Source organism: Drosophila suzukii, chromosome 3 (genome assembly GCF_043229965.1).
Source record: "Drosophila suzukii chromosome 3, CBGP_Dsuzu_IsoJpt1.0, whole genome shotgun sequence".
Taxonomy (NCBI): Eukaryota; Metazoa; Arthropoda; class Insecta; order Diptera; family Drosophilidae; genus Drosophila; species Drosophila suzukii.
Genome location: NC_092082.1, coordinates 30,715,792 through 30,731,567, shown reverse-complemented (window position 1 = coordinate 30,731,567; position 15,776 = coordinate 30,715,792). Strand labels below are relative to the sequence as shown.

At 53.5% G+C, this 15,776-nt stretch overlaps 1 protein-coding gene across 1 annotated transcript; it reads left to right on the top strand.

Annotated features, from left to right (window-relative positions):
• Positions 1-1,112: 1,112 nt before the first annotated feature.
• On the top strand, positions 1,113-15,575 carry LOC139352724 (uncharacterized). The gene is made up of 4 exons (XM_070995354.1): positions 1,113-1,247; positions 1,300-1,971; positions 14,542-15,041; positions 15,359-15,575. The coding sequence occupies exons 1-4, from the start codon at positions 1,113-1,115 to the stop codon at positions 15,573-15,575; spliced, it is 1,524 nt and encodes a 507-aa protein (XP_070851455.1).
• Positions 15,576-15,776: the final 201 nt, after the last annotated feature.

Genomic DNA, 15,776 nt, shown 5'->3' with positions numbered 1-15,776 from the left:
CCCCTGAGGAAAATGCCAACAAACTGAGAGAGGTATTCGAGATCGTGCGGCCAAATATGGAAAAGGCGTCCCAGGACCAAGCCAGACACTACAATCTGAGAAGGAGGCAATGGTCACCAGCGGTGGGCGACAAAGTGTGGGCCAAGGAGCATCACCTGTCAAAAGCGGCTGAAGGATTCGCTGCAAAACTAGCCCCGAGGTACGATGGCCCTTACCAGGTTGTAGATTTCGCTTCTCCAGTGATCTGAAAAATTCGCCACACATAGTTGAAGAAAGAAAGCACAGTTCATGTTGGTGAGCTCAAGCAACAACAAAACGAGCTGACAGCAGAAACGTCAGATGTCTAACAACAGGTACGAAGCGACAGGAATAGGCGTCAGGCCGAAGCGAGAGTCATCCATACGCCACACGGAAAGGACAACCAGGACAGCACAGGGACATGGATTTCGCGTTAATCCAGACTGCGAGGCCAAAGGATTATGCGTCAGGCCTAAGCGAGAGTCATCCACACGCCACGCAGAAAGGTCAACCATAAGGATAGGTCACAAGGACGGGGATAAGGGTGGATGGTGATCCCGACCGCAAGGTAACAGGATTCAGCGTCGGCCAGTTGCCAGAGTCATCCGCGATTACGCCAGGCGGAAGGGACACTTAGAAAACGGCACAAGGATACGGGTAACGTGTAGGGATCCAACCGCAAGGCAACAGGATTCAGCGTCGGGCAGTTGCCAGAGTCATCCGTGGTTAGGCCAGGCGGGAAGGACACGGACAAGGTCGACAACAACAGTAGCAAAAGCACATCACTTCAAACAGGAAGGATACCCCAAAAATACCCTAAGTGTGCCCAAAGGACACCCGAAGGATACCCTAGGGATAGCCCAACGATACCCCAAGGATACCCAAAGGACACCCGAAGGATACCCTAGGGATAGCCAAACAATACCCCAAGGATACCCCAATAGTACTCAAAGGACACCTCAAGGATAACCCAATAATACCGGAAGGACACCCAGAGGATACCCCAAGGATACCCCAATAGTACTCAAAACACACCTCAAGGATACCCCAATAATACCCGAAGGACACCCAGAGGATACCCCAAGGATACCCCAATGGTACTCAAAGGACACCTCAAGGGTACCCCAATAATGCCCCAAGGACACTCCAAGGATACCACCCAGGAACGCCCCAAAGCAAGGTGTAGGCCCAAGGACAACTTCCAAGGATACTCACCAAGGGTGAACAAGGTAGGGTCTCAAGCATGTTCGTTACGGAACTGAGAGGAACAACAAACCGCAGCATCCAGAGTGCCACGGTGGTCTGAGGGAGTACAATTTGTGGTTTACGAAGAAAGGGGGAAGACGGCACAGCACAGCACGGCCACCCACGCCGCGGTACACCGAGCCACAGCGACCGGAGGAGCAACCGCAACCCGAGGAATCGACCGCGCAGCCGATGCCACAACCGCACGAGGAGGCAGTCCACCAGGCACAGGCGGAGGAGCAGACGGTGCTGCGGACGGAGGTGCCGGCAGCAGCAGACGGTGGTATGGACGTGGCCCGAGGGGCCCACGACGGTACCGACGAGGGAGGAGCCCAGGATATGGGAGGAGGGGGCCCCAAGGTGAGTCCTCGGGATCCCCGGACGAGAGGCCGGCAGGATGCGTGGGTCCCGCCGACACCGAGCGCGGGCCCGCCAATACCGGCGACGACCGCAACGACGGGGGAGGCGGAATCGCTGGAGAAGGGACCTTGGGTGTGGCCCGAGCCACCGGCCACCCAAAGACCTCCGTTGCAGCGCCCGCGGCCGCAGTTCATGCGGCAGGTATCGGCCCCGGAGGAAGGCGGTTGGCGCGAGATCGCCAGGAGCGAATGGCCGGAGGGAATCGAGGAGGCACCCGCGGTCGCGACGGCACTGCGGAAGGGCGGCAGGCGTTGCGTCCTGGTCAGCGAGGGCGGACGAAGGTACCGGGTGAGGCTCGGAGTCGCGGGCATCCGGGTGTTCGCGCCATAAAATAAACGATAAAAAAAAACACAAAGGTTTCCCAAGTAACAAGAGAAGGGGGCACGGGGCCAAGAGGTTGATTGGGAACGTGGCTGGAAAAAGAACGGGGCATGCATGGGCCACACCAGCAGCCTGAAATTCAAAGGGTCTTAATGCAGGAAGCAGAAACGAACATCAAATACTTACCTGCTGTCCCGGTTGCAACGTGAATGCGATGTCCTCTCCGCACCCGCTCTCGAGAGCTGTCAATATGGAGTCCGATGCAGCCGACAGAGGACGAGTGAAAGGCGAGAGAGGACGAAAGGAGAGAAAAGGATGAGATGAAAAGGAGTGAAAGAAATGCAAAAAAAACTTACCTGTGAAAGTTGCAAAATCACCACGAGCCAGGGAAGGGGGCGCCTCGATGGGCGATCGATTGGCACTGGACGATAGTGTAATCGGTGGGCACACGAAAATGGAAATATCGGCTAAGGTGGAAATATCGCACCGAGTAGGTGGCAACGCCGCACCGTCGGTATCGATAGTCGCAGAAACATCGATCACGCACGGATGATGTGACCAGGCGGAGAAACCGTGGAAAGAAGTGGGACTCAGCAATGAGCACCGAGCTGGGGATTGATAGCCTGTGAGTATCGATGTACCAGCAGAAACATGGGAGATATCGGAGCGGGAGATATCAAGTTGCTACGAGGAGGATGACCAGCGCTGTAGAAACTCAAGGGAGTTAAGAGCGTCGTCGGAGCATCGAGGGAGCAACGAGGGAGCGCCGCGGGAATCAGAAGGACTCGAAGGCTAGGACATGCAAGGAAACGCCGGAGAGTAAAAACAAGTTTTAAATGTTTCCCGAAGTAAGGGGGGAATGTGAGGAGTTGAATAACTCCCCACAAATAGAAGCAGCAGCAGATGGCAGGCCGCTTACCAGATACGCGGCGAATTCGCGTGGTAACGGCGCGGCGAGGAGAGTTTGTAAACTTGGATGGAGAACGAGAGAGTTTGGAGACCAAGGATAGAGAGCGAGAGAGTTTGGAGACCAATGATGGAGATCGAGAGAATTTGGAGACCAAGGATGGAGAGCGAGAGAGTTTGGAGACCAAGGATGGAGATCAAGAGAGAATGGAGACTTCGCGGCAAGGCAAGAGTGCCGTGTGTAAAAACAGGATAACGGAACTCCACCGGACTTTGGACTCTTCCGTGAACTTTGGACCGTTAGAGGAAGTGCCACATCTCGGCAGTGGAGCGGCACACAGGCGTGCCACAAGCATCACAGGAATCAGCGGGATGGCAGCAGTGGGCGGAGCATCGATTGGAAGCGGTACGTGACGGACAAGTGGGTCAACCAGGAGTCACGGACTTTGGACCCGGAGTGGAGGGATTCAGCGGGCCGTGCGCAAAAGGGAAATAACGGTTCCCGGAGGGTCTATATAAGGCCGCAGAGCGCTGGCAGCTGGATCAGTCGATCACGAGGAGTCAAACCTTTAAGATCAGTTAAAGTACCAAGTGAACAGTCAGTCAAGCAAGTAATCTACGAGGGATCCACAACCAAGCGAGTCGTCGGAAGCAGCGCCGTGGGGAGCACACAAGGAGAAAGATCGCCACGTCGAGACGTTCGGGATTGGGACATCAAGAATCTCCGAATTGAGACACAGGTGGCTAAGTTCTGGAAGGCATCACGCGGCTAAGTCAAGGCGTTTGTTTTCCAACTTTGTCACGACCACACCCTGGCGAGTCGGCCGGTGGGTCTGTCAGAGACAAGCAAAAGAGTCCTACGACGACGAACCGTCAGCTTGGGGAGGAAAGTTGTCTGCAACCCAGCGTACTTTGCCCGACCAAGCAGGACCTGGCGTGACGAACGAGCGGTAGATCGATTTGCGGTTTCTAGAGGCGGCCGCCTGGAGAGCCCTGCGATTACCGGCGAAGTTCCCGAACAGCAACCGCCCAACTCCCCGAGTGCCAGAACGACGAGATACTGGTCAGAAGACAGCGCAGAGGACATCGGCAGCGACGCCAGCAGACATTTCCGGCAGCCACGTTACCATCATTGGGGAGCGCAGGAGCGTCGCGGACGTCACGCATTAGGGTGAAGCCGGGTTGAGCGTTCGTCTGCGCTAGGCGTAAAGCAAAGTGAACTGCTAGACAGGTTCCTGGCGGCAGCCTTGACTGTCAGCGCAATCTGAGCAAGAACCTAGCGCGACCGTCCGGGACAGAGCAAGGGACAGGTATTGCCTCGAAAGGCGACGGCCTGGAGAGCAAGGCTTGTTCACCCTAGTCTGAGAACGGTGACGCTTCCCTAGGCCCACAAGGCCGAACTCTCTGCGGGTCTAAGGCGCAACAAGCGACCCCGAGGCAACGCGTCGGCAAGCAAGCAGAGGCGGCCACTACGAGCGTCCCGAGACCCAGGATCCAGAGGAGGACGAGTCAACGCGTCGAGGAGCCAGAAAGAGGAGCGCCAGCAGCCGGCGGAACCCGAGCCAGGAGATTCCGAAGCCAGCCCAGCCACACACCCGCTGTACTAATACCACGAGAATAAATCCCACTGTTACCATTTGAACCCTTTGTTTTCTCACTGATCTACTGGGCAATCACGTCATATAAATTTGGTGGGACGAACACACAATCTTCTGAGCTTGCCGCACGAATCTCGTAACGAGCAGACACAAAAATCAGTTCGTTACAGTAAACAGTTGGAGAGATACGTAGGATGTTACAAATAAGCTTCTGTCGTCCAAATCACCGTTTAAAAACTATTGCTTTTACTCGCTAAGCCCCAAACTTCCATCAAAGCCCGTTAAAGTCAAATTCTGAACTATATTTTCAGGAATAGTTTCAATTATGATGGCTTGAAGCTCTATTATACTACACCCAGAAAAAAAATGACCGAAAATGCCAAAAAAATGGCCTAGAATTTAGGTAAAATTGGCCTTAATTTTAGTACTCCATGACCTAAAACATTAGGTCACTAATGGCCTAAAATGTGGACAATTTTTGGCCTAGATTTTAGGTAATTGGCCGCCTAAAAATATAAGAAAAACCCGAAGCCTATATTTTAGGCATATTACGGCCTTAAAATTGGTGCAATTTTTGGCCTATAATTTAGGAAATTGACTGCCTAAAATTATAAGGAAACCCAATGCCTACATTTTTGGCAACTTACGGTCTAAGAGTTGGGCCAGCATTGACCTAAAACCCCACATTTTGACCCGCAGCCTAATTACTAAGGCAAACGTGCCCTAAAAATTAAGTAAAAATTTTAAAAATAAATACAGAGTTCTGTTATTGTCTTTTATTCAATTCAAATCATTTTTTTTTAAGGAAAGGTCCGACTCACTTAGACCTCTGTGGGTTTTTCTCGTTTTTCCTTCTCTAGGGTCCCGTATCTTGTAAGTTTCAACTTGTGTTAAGCTGATCAGCATGTCTTCCACCCGGAAGATTTTATAAAGGCACTAATGATTTTTGACATTAATCTCCGCTATTTCGGTAAGATCGTCGATGAAGGGGTTTCCTAAGTGTTTCAGTCTGCGCCTGCATAGAGCTGGGCAGAAGCAGAAAAGGTGTTCTACCGTTTCCTCTTCTTCCTCATCCCTGCAGCTTTTGCAGAAATATTTTTGTGGGGCTTTTAGCCTGCCGGCATGTGTGCCGACGAGCCAGTGGCCTGTAAGAGCTCGGATCAGCATGCCACACTCTGTGCTTCTGAATTTGAGTAGTTCCGACAATTTTTTATTGCTTATCATATATTGTCACTGTTAGCTAATAATTTAAAAAAGTTTTTTTTCAGCTTCCAAGTTGCCATGGGCATGCCGACGTTCTCCTTTCCCTGTCTGGCTAACTCTCCGCTATGCAGTTGCAGTTCGGTGTGGTTCGAAGGGCTCCACTAATACACAAAGCCGCCATTCGCTGTACTATGTTTAAGGGAGTCAGTATGCATTGTTTGTGTAGAGCGGTCCACCACAGAGCCACTCCATATAGAAGGATTGGTTTGACTACCGCTTTGTTTATCCAGTTGAAAATTCTAGAGGACATGCCCCATCTTATCACAATGGCTTTTTTACAGGAGTGACGTGCAATGGTCGCTTATCTAATACTAACCCCAAAGATTTAGCGTGATCGCTAAAGGAGAGATTGCAATTGTTTAGAATTGGTGGGTTGAGTTGTGGGATTTTGTATCTATTTGTGAATAGAACAAGTTCCGTTTTTGAGGGATTTACCCCAAGTCCGTTCTCTATCGTCCATTCCGATAGTATTTTTAGTTTAGCAATCATAAGATCGCAAAGTGCCACTACCTTAAAGCCTCCTCCCTCTAAAATCCGCAGAAGTTTATTTACTGCGATATTCCACAAGAGGGGTGATAGTACACCTCCTTGCGGGATGCCTCTGTCCACTTGTCTAGTCTAGGTTGAGGTCCCTAATGTGGCTGTGACCATTCGGCTTATCAGCAATTTACGGATCAACCTCACCATTGGCGGCTCAACTCCTAGTTCTGTGAGAGATTCTGTTACAGCAGTGGGGAGCACGCTATTGAAGGACCCTCTATGTCAAGGAAGGCGATCAGTGTGTATTCCTTGATGCTGAGCGATTTCTCGATGCTGCTTACCACCAAGCGTAGCGCCGACTCGGTTGACTTAACTTTGGTATAAACGTGTTGTGCCCCTGATATTTGAATCGGGTCGATAGTGGCCCTTATGTGTAAGCTTATCATTCTGTCAAAGCTCTTTAGCAGGAATGATGTTAGGCTTATTGGCCTATGGGTGGCCTTCCCTGCCTTGGGAATGAAAACCACTTTCGTTTCTTGCCAGCCTGTTTGTAATTCTCCTACCTATGCAGTGGAAGATTTTTTTCAGCCAGTTGTTCCTGCTTGTTGGATGTGTGCCGGTGTTATCCCTTCTGATCCCGACGATTTGTATGGTTTCATGTTGCGGTCTGATAGGAGTGGATCTAATTCGATTCCCTCTCCTGCTCCTCTTTCAGGAGGATGACCTGTTTGTTGGCTCCCCGGGAAGTGAGCGTCTAGGAGCAGGTCCAAAGACTCTTTACTGGAGTCTGACCATGATCCGTTTGATTTTTGAAGATAGCCCAAAGGCGCGGCTGTCTTAGAGAGTTTTTTCTGAGCCTTGCTGCATCAGTCGGCATATAATGGCCTTCTTCATGCTTGTAGTTCTGCCAGTTAGTGTCCTCATTTCTCGCCTTTGCTCTGTTAAACAGGCATCTGCAGTTGAATCTGGAGATTGATAGTTGTTGGGTCCACCAGGGGGGTTTTTTCCTTCCCCTTGGTTTCCCTGTGGGGCATGCAACTTTGAAGGCAGTGTTGCATGCTTCTGTGAATTTATTTACTGTTCTGTCCAGCTCATGTGGGTTTGTAATGCTTTCTGACGGTTCCATGGTGTGAGAAGTTGAATAACTCCCCACAAATAGAAACAGCAGCAGATGGCCTGCCGCTTGCCAGATACGCGGCGAATTCGCGTAGTAACGGCGCGGCGAGGAGAGCGAGAGAGTTTGGAGACCAACGAAGGAGAGCGAGAGAGTTTGGAGACCAATGAAGGAGAGCGAGAGAGTTTGGAGACCAATGAAGGAGAGCGAGAGAGTTTGGAGACCAAGGATGGAGATCGAGAGAGAGTGGAGACTTCGCGGGCAAGGCAAGAGTGCCGTGTGCAAAAGCGGGTAACGGGACTCCACCGGACTTTGGACTCTCCCGTGAACTTTGGAACGTGAGAGGAAGTGCCACATCTCGGCGGTGGAGCGGCACACAAGCGTGCCACAAGCATCACGGGAATCAGCGGGATAGCAGCAGTGGGCGGAGCATCGATTGGAAGCGGTACGGGAACGACAAGTGGGTCATCCAGGAGGCACGGACTTTGGACCCAGAGTGGAGAGATCCAGCGGGCCGTGCGCAAAAGGGAAATAACGGTTCCCGGAGGCCCTATATAAGGCCGCAGAGCGCTGGCAGCTGGATCAGTCGATCACAAGGAGTCAAATCGTCAAGATCACTCAGATACCAAAGTGAACAATCAAACAACCAGATAATCTACAAGGGAGCAGCAGCAAGTCGAGTCGCCAGAGAAGCAGCGCCGTGGGGACCTACAAGGAGCGAGATTGCTACGTCGAGACGTTCGGGATTGGGATACCAGGAGTCTCCGAATTGAGACGCAGGTAGCTGAGATCCAGAGGGCATCACACGGCTAGGTCAAGGCGGTCGAGTCCTGGCGTTACGCCTGGAAAGAGTATAACAAGCCAGAAGGGAGAGCGGTCGATCGGTAAGGTCTCGAGTGGAATTGTCCAGGAGAGCCCTACGGATTCGACTTGCGAGGTCCCGGAGCAGCGTGCCCGAACAACGAGTATAACAAGCCAGAAGGGAGAGCGGTCGATCGGTACGGTCTCGAGTGGAATTATCCAGGAGAGCCCTACGGATTCGACTTGCGAGGTCCCGGACCGGCGTGCCCGAACCCCGAGTACCAAAAGCCACACGGAAACGTCCCGGACAAAAAGCAAAAGGGTGAGGCTAGGGTGGAACGTTCGTTTACACTAGGCGTGGAAGCGAAGTAAAGCGCGAGGCAGCTTCCTGGCGTTCCGCCTTGACTGTCCGCGCGGGCTGAGCAGAAACCCCAGTGGGACCATCCGGGACAGAGCAAGGGACAGGTGGCGGTGTGTCGAAAGGAGCGATCCTGGAGAGCGCAGCTTCTGTTCACCCTAGTCTGAGAACGGTGACGCTTCCCTAAGCCCGTACGGCCGATACCCCTCGCGATTCCGAGTCGTTACCAGCAGTCACCAAGTCACGCGTGAGAAGTGAACAGCGAGCGAGCGTCTTCAGGGAGCTGCGAGGATCTTCAGGGAGCGGCGAGGATCTTCAGGGAGCTGCGAGTATCTTCAGGGAGCTACAGGACTGGAGCACCGAGTCATCAAGGCGAGAGGTAGTCGAGTCATACAGGACCGTCGGAAGCACCGAAGGTCACAAGCAACGAGTCAAGGCCAACCAAGCGACTAAGACACTTGTAATAATATACCCGCAATAAAACCCAATACGAACCCGTGAATTCTGTGCTTTCTCACTGAGCTACTGGGCGGTCACGATAATATAAAATTGGTGGGACGAACACACAATATACTGAGCTAGCCGCAGGAATCTCGTAGCGAGCAGACCAAAAAAAAAACAGTTCGTTACATCTGGCGCCCAACGTGATTGTCCCAGCAGTGAAAGCAATTTAAACAGAATGGGGAAGAAGTGGATCTACCGGCTTAAAAAGGAGGACTTCGCCAATGTCGCACAGAGGCTTAATGTCACCCTGGACGGCAGATTAGAGGACATGAGAAAAGCATTATCCGAGTATTACTCAGAAACGGATAATGACCCACAACTCGTTGACATCTGGGCCGATTTGGAAGCCACATACCACGACAAAGCCGGCCCCAGCATCACGTTAACAACCGCCGAAGGGGACAACTTAGTGGCAAGCCTGAGCGTTGACAACCTACAAAAGGAGGCAAGCAGGAGAGAATCAAGCCAAGACAGGAAAACAACAGCGCTGATCTCGAGACCCAATCAATCAGACTATGCAAGGATCGCTAAACAGGTCCGCGAATGGTCGTTCAGGTTCGACGGGGCGGAAAAACCGTTCGAGTTCCTGGAACAGGTGGAACGGTCCGCCAACACATACGGCTTGGAGTTAGACATGATTCCCCGAGCGATGCCTGAATTGCTGAAAGGAAGGGCTCTGAAGTGGTTTATCGCCAACAACAAACAATGGAAAACATGGGCGGAGTTCATAGATAGTTTCCACACATACTTTCTACCGAGAGACTTCTTCACCAGGCTGGCGGATCAGGTCAGGCAACGGAAGCAGGGCTTCAGCGAGTCGTTCAAAGACTACATGATCGACATGCAGACGATGGTGAGGCCACTTAATTACTCCGCTATAGAGACCCTAAGGATCATCAAGGAAAACTGCACCCCCGGTCTAAGGATCTTCCTAAGGGCATACAAAGTGTCGGACCTGGACACGCTGATGATATTAGCAGACGAGTATGAAGAACTCGAAAAGGAGCGGGAAGCGTTCGCGCAGGAAAACAAATTCTCTAAGAACAAGTCGGCATCGCCAGCGCAGGTAACATGCAGAAGATGCGAAGAGACAGGAATCCAGGAGACACGGGGAAACGACCAATGGTCGCCACCTAACCGAGTACCACGGCAGCAGGCAACAGGAGCACCACGCGGAGGCCAATGGACACCACCACAACAGCAACAGATGCAACCAGCAAACAATGTTTGGAGGCCACCAAGTACAACACAAAGGCCTCGTGAAACGACACACATCACCGACCCCCAGGAGGCCTGCCGAAAGTGCGGCGGTCATGGACACTGGGCGCGGGGATGTCGGCACCAACGCCTGTTGTTCTGCTGGGTGTGCGGGAGAGTAGGCGTCAGGAGCGTTGAATGCTGCCAGGAGGCGGGAAATGCCCAGCGATCTCAGCCGCAGAGAGGCGAGCGGGGGTCGCAAGATGCTACCTCTCCAAACTAACGGGAAAGCTGATCGAGGAGGAGCAGCAGTTGTCCGCAGCGGTGACGATTGGTGGGGGCACATACAAGGCCACAATTGACACCGGGGCAACAGCAAGCTTTATAAGTAAAGAACTGGCGGCCAACCTGGCTGCCCTCGGGAAGACTACGAGGATACGACGGCAAGTTAGGTTGGCAGACGGAAGAAGTGGCGGAGTCGATGAGCAGCTGGAGGTGGAAATCGCGTTCGGGAACAAGCGACTGACCATGAGCCTGCAGATTGGTGTTGGGATGGAACATTCTAACACAAGGCGGTAATACCGGCCAGGAATCGCCACAAGGGATGGCTCGAGGAGAAGCTATCGGTGGCAGTTGTACAACGGGCAAGCGAAGATGACGACACGACGAAATTCCTGGAGGCAGAGCTATCGACTTTCAGCAGCATGAAGGGAGCGTCAAACATGGCAGAGCATCAGATCATGATGAAAGACGACAAACCAATAAAGCAGCGATACTATCCCAAGAATCCGAAAGTTCAAGGGGAGATCAATGCGAAGGTGGACGAGCTTCTCCAAATGGGATACATAGAACACTCAACAAGCCCATACAGTTCTCCCATCGTGATGGTTAGGAAAAAGACGGGCAAATGGAGACTGTGCGTCGACTTTAGGCAAATAAACGGCAAATCTGTAAAGGATGCCTACCCGATGCCCCGAATAAATTATATTCTCGACCAACTGAGGGAAGCACGGTACATCAGCAGCTTGGACCTAAAGGATGGGTACTGGCAAATCCCACTGAAAGCGGACAGCAGGCAGTTTACGGCGTTTACAGTGCCGGGGAAAGGTTTATTCCAATGGAAAGTAATGCCACTCGGACTTCATTCGGCGTCTGCGACCTTTCAACGGGTGCTGGACCGGGTGATCGGCCCCGAAATGTCGCCGCACGCATTTGCTTACCAGGACGACATCATAGTGATCGGGCGCTCGCTGGAAGAACACAAGGCCAACCTAAAGGAAGTGTTCCGACGACTAAAAGAGGCAAGTCTGAGATTAAACCCGTAGAAGTTTAAATTTTTTCAAGAAAGAGCTGTTATATCTCGGTCATCGAGTGACTAGCGAAGGAATAGGTACGGATCCGGAAAAGGTAGCAGCCATCGCCGAACTAGAACCACCATCGACAGTAAGAGAGCTCCGACAGTACCTGGGCGTAGCATCATGGTACCGCCGGTTTGTACCTGACTTCGCAAGAATAGTCAAACCTCTCAACGATCTGCTACGCAAGGGCAATAAATGGGTGTGGACACAGGAACATCAGACGGCGTTCGAAGAGGTGAAGGCAAGACTCGTCGCAGACCCCGTACTGGCATGCCCGGACTTCGACAAACCATTCATCTTGCAAACTGACGCAAGCGACTACGGCATCGGGGCAATCTTGACCCAGGAAACTGAACGAGGCGAAAAGGTAATCTCTTACTCAAGCCGAACGCTCAACGGCGCTGAGAAGAATTACTCAACGACCGAGAAGGTGTGCTTGGCAATCGTCTGGGCAATCCGAAAGCTCAAGCCGTATCTGGAAGGTTACCACTTTAAAGTAGTAACCGCCCACATGGCACTGAAGTGGCTCGACAGCATAGAGAGCCCTTCAGGGAGGATCGCCAGATGGGCCCTGGAGTTGCAGCAGTACGACTTCGAAATAGCGTACAGGAAAGGGCAACTCAACGTGGTGGCAAACGCTTTGTCAAGGCAGCCACTGCCGGAAACGCTTCGAGGGATCAAGGAGACGTCGGCGGCGGAAGCTTCTGCAGCATGCAGCTGGATTCTGGAAATGCGCGAAAAGATAAGGACCCAGCCGCAAAAGTATCCGGACAACGTGATGGAGGGTAACACCCTGTACAGAAATATACCTCATAGAGCGGGCAGCGAAGATGTTGCAACATGGAAGATGTGCGTCCCGAAAGCTCTACGGGAAACGGTGCTGAAGGAGAACCACGACTCACCGGCGGCTGGCCATGTAGGAAGCCGAAAGACAATAGCACGTCTGGCAGCCCGGTACTACTGGCCAGGAATGCACAGAGACGCCCGAGCCCACGTGCGAGTATGCGAGACATGCATGAGATTCAAGCCGAATCAGATGCAAATGGCTGGTGCCAGAGGAACCATGGGCTACGGTATGTGCGGACTTCGTCGGACCCCTGCCGCGTTCGAAGCACGGCAACCGAATGCTGCTGGTATTGATAGACCGGTTCTCCAAGTGGACTGAGTTGGTGCCGCTGCGAAGCGCGACGGCCGAGTCCCTAAAGAAAGCTTTTAAAGAACGCATAATCGCGAGGTATGGGGTCCCCAAAATAGTCATAACGGACAACGGAGTCCAGTTTACCAGCAAAACTTTCAAGAGTTTCCTGGCCGAAATGGGAGCCAGGCAACAGTTCACAGCTCCATACACCCCACAGGAGAACCCGACTGAGAGAGCCAATAGGACGGTGAAAACAATGATTGCGCAGTTCGCAGGGCAGAACCAAAGAGACTGGGACGAAAAATGGCCAGAAATCATGCTGGCAGTAAACACGAGCGTTTCAGAATCCACAGGTTACACACCGTCGTTTATTACCCAAGGCAGAGAACCAAGACTGCCGAGCGCCCTATACGACAGAGAAACCGTAGGGACCGGACGACCGACAGAGACCCCGGAAGGGAATGCAATCAAACTCAGGGAAATCTTCGAGATTGTAAGGCGGAACCTGGAGAAAGCATCCCAGGACCAGGCTAGGCATTATAACCTAAGGAGGAGGCAATGGACGCCAAAGGTGGGTGACGTCGTGTGGGCCAAAGAACACCACTTATCAAAAGCGGCCGAGGGGTTCGCAGCAAAATTGGCCCCAAGATACGACGGACCTTACCAAGTCATAGGTTTTGCGTCACCAGTCATCTGCAAAATACGACACATAAACACAAAGAAAGAGCGGACCATCCACGTAAGCGAGCTGAAACAGCAACAAACGAAAAACACAAGCGAGCGGCTACAGCAAGCAGACACAACAGATGCAAAACAACATTAAAAGTCCAAGGATACCTCCAAGGATGCCCAAAGGATACTACGAAAGGAGTCCAAGGATACCTCCAAGGATGACAAAAGGATACTACGAAAGGATCCCAAGGATATCTCTAAGGATGCCCAAAGGATACTACGAAAGGAGTCCAAGGATACCTCCAAGGATGACCAAAGGATACTACGAAAGGATCCCAAGGATACCTCCAAGGATGCCCAAAGGATACTACGAAAGGAGTCCAAGGATACCCCCAAGGATGCCCAAAGGATACTACGAAAGGAGTCCAAGGATACCTCCAAGGAGGCCCAAAGGATACTACGAAAGGAGTCCAAGGATACCTCCAAGGATGCCCAAAGGGTATTACGAAAGGATTCCAAGGATACCTCCAAGGATGCCCAAAGGATACTACGAAAGGAGTCAAAGGATACGTCCAAGGATTCCCAAAGGGTACTACGGAAAGAGTCCAAGGATACCTGCAAGGATTCCCAAAGGATACTACGAACAAATTCCAAGGATTCGAAAGGGATACTACAAACCGACTCCAAGGATACTACAGGGCATCTACAAAGGCGCAATGAAACACATAGAGGACATCAGGAGAACGTTAAGAACACAAAGGGAGCGAACCAGAGCGTCTAAGGTCTCGATTGGGACTGATCGGAGGAAAGGAAAAAACACGCATCAAAAGTCTACCGAAGGAAGGGGGAAGACGGCACAGAGCAGAGAGCTGTACCGTAGATCTGGGTAGTAAGAAGGAGAGGCCGATGGAAATAGCGGGATTGAGCAAAGAGGAAGGCTCGGAACCGAGGTGTCGTTAAAGGGAGCCCAGGCTCCAGGTGAACAATCAAAATCGACGAGCATTATGAGCACACGTGTGACGAGGAGCGAAGCGCGCAAGATGATGGCTGCCCACCAGCCGTCCGGAGGATCTAGCCCGGGGCAAGGATGGTCGACAGCCCGGCCTACCTGAACCTCGCGGCGGATCTCCGGGCGGGGCGTCCCCAAGCCGGTCATCAGCTCCGACAGCGACGTCGAGTTGGTAGAGAACCCGCGGGTGGAGCAGCGGCGATGGCGGCTTCGCAAAGCGGTCAACCGGGCCGACGGAGGCATCCCGACTGGCGCGGCGGAGGTGGAGTGGGCCAGCGAAGAGGCGCCCCAGGACCAGCTGGCTCCCAGTAGCCATGCCGAGGCTGTGGTAGCGGCTAAGTGGGAGTTTCGACGAAAGTGCGAGGCGCGAAGGCGGAGCGAGGAGCGGCGGTTGAAGGAGATGGAGGAGTCGCCGGAGTGGCAGGCCCAACTGCGGATGGCCGAGGAGGAGGAGCAGCAGCTGTGGGAAAACCCAGGGTACCCACCCACGCCGAGGTATGCGCCCGAGCCCTGCATCCCGCCGCAAGAAGTGGCAGACGACTGGGCGTCCTCACCTCCGCGGTGGCTGCCCGAAATCCCGCTCACACCGCGGTACGAGGGGTCACCACAGTGGACGCAAGCACGACCGCCCACGCCGAGGTTCGAGCAGCTCGACCGCGAGCAGCAACCACCGCAGCAGCAGCCACCACAGCAGCAGCAGCTCGAGCGCGAGCAGCCACCACCGCAGCAGCAGCAACCACCGCAGCAGCAGCCATCACCGCAGCAGCAGCCACCACCGCAGCAGCAGCCACCACAGCAGCAGCAGCTTGAGCGCGAGCAGCCACCACCGCAGCAGCAGCCATCACCGCAGCAGCAGCCACCACCGCAGCAGCAGCCACCACCGCAGCAGCAACACATCCGGACGGACATACCGGCGGCCCATGTGAGCCACAGCACCCGGACGTTCGTGGCCGAAGGAGTAAGGTGGCGACAGCAGACGGTTGTCTGGGAGGAAAGTGGTCCCCGGGTGAGCCCGCTGGATCCCAGGACCCGTGGCAGACCGGAGCAGTGGGCGCCACCGACGCCGAGCACCGGACCCACAACGCCAAGGACAGAGCCATCGACGCCAATGTCTACCGGGAGCGCGACACTAACCGCGGAGCCTCTGGAGCGAGGACCCTGGGTGTGGCCTGAGCCCGTGGAAAACGGCCGTCCTCCGCTCAAGCGGCAGCACTCGGCGCCCGAAGTATCCGAGGTGGTGGCACGGCCGAAATTGTCGCGGACGGTGTCGGCGCCGGAGGGCCAGCGATGGCGAGAGATCGCGGAGCATGAGTGGCCCGAAGGGATCGCGGAAGCACCGGTGGTAGAGGAGGCTCGCATCCTGGGCGGCAGGCG

Excerpts from the sequence above, each read along its gene's own strand:
- LOC139352724 (XM_070995354.1), top strand. The coding sequence starts at position 1,113 with ATGGTACTCAAAGGACACCTCAAGGGTACCCCAATAATGCCCCAAGGA. Across the intron at positions 1,248-1,299 it reads ACTCACCAAGGGTGAACAAG|CATCCAGAGTGCCACGGTGG; the intron begins GTAGGGTCTCAA and ends AACAAACCGCAG. Across the intron at positions 1,972-14,541 it reads AGGGCGGACGAAGGTACCGG|CCGGTCATCAGCTCCGACAG; the intron begins GTGAGGCTCGGA and ends GGCGTCCCCAAG.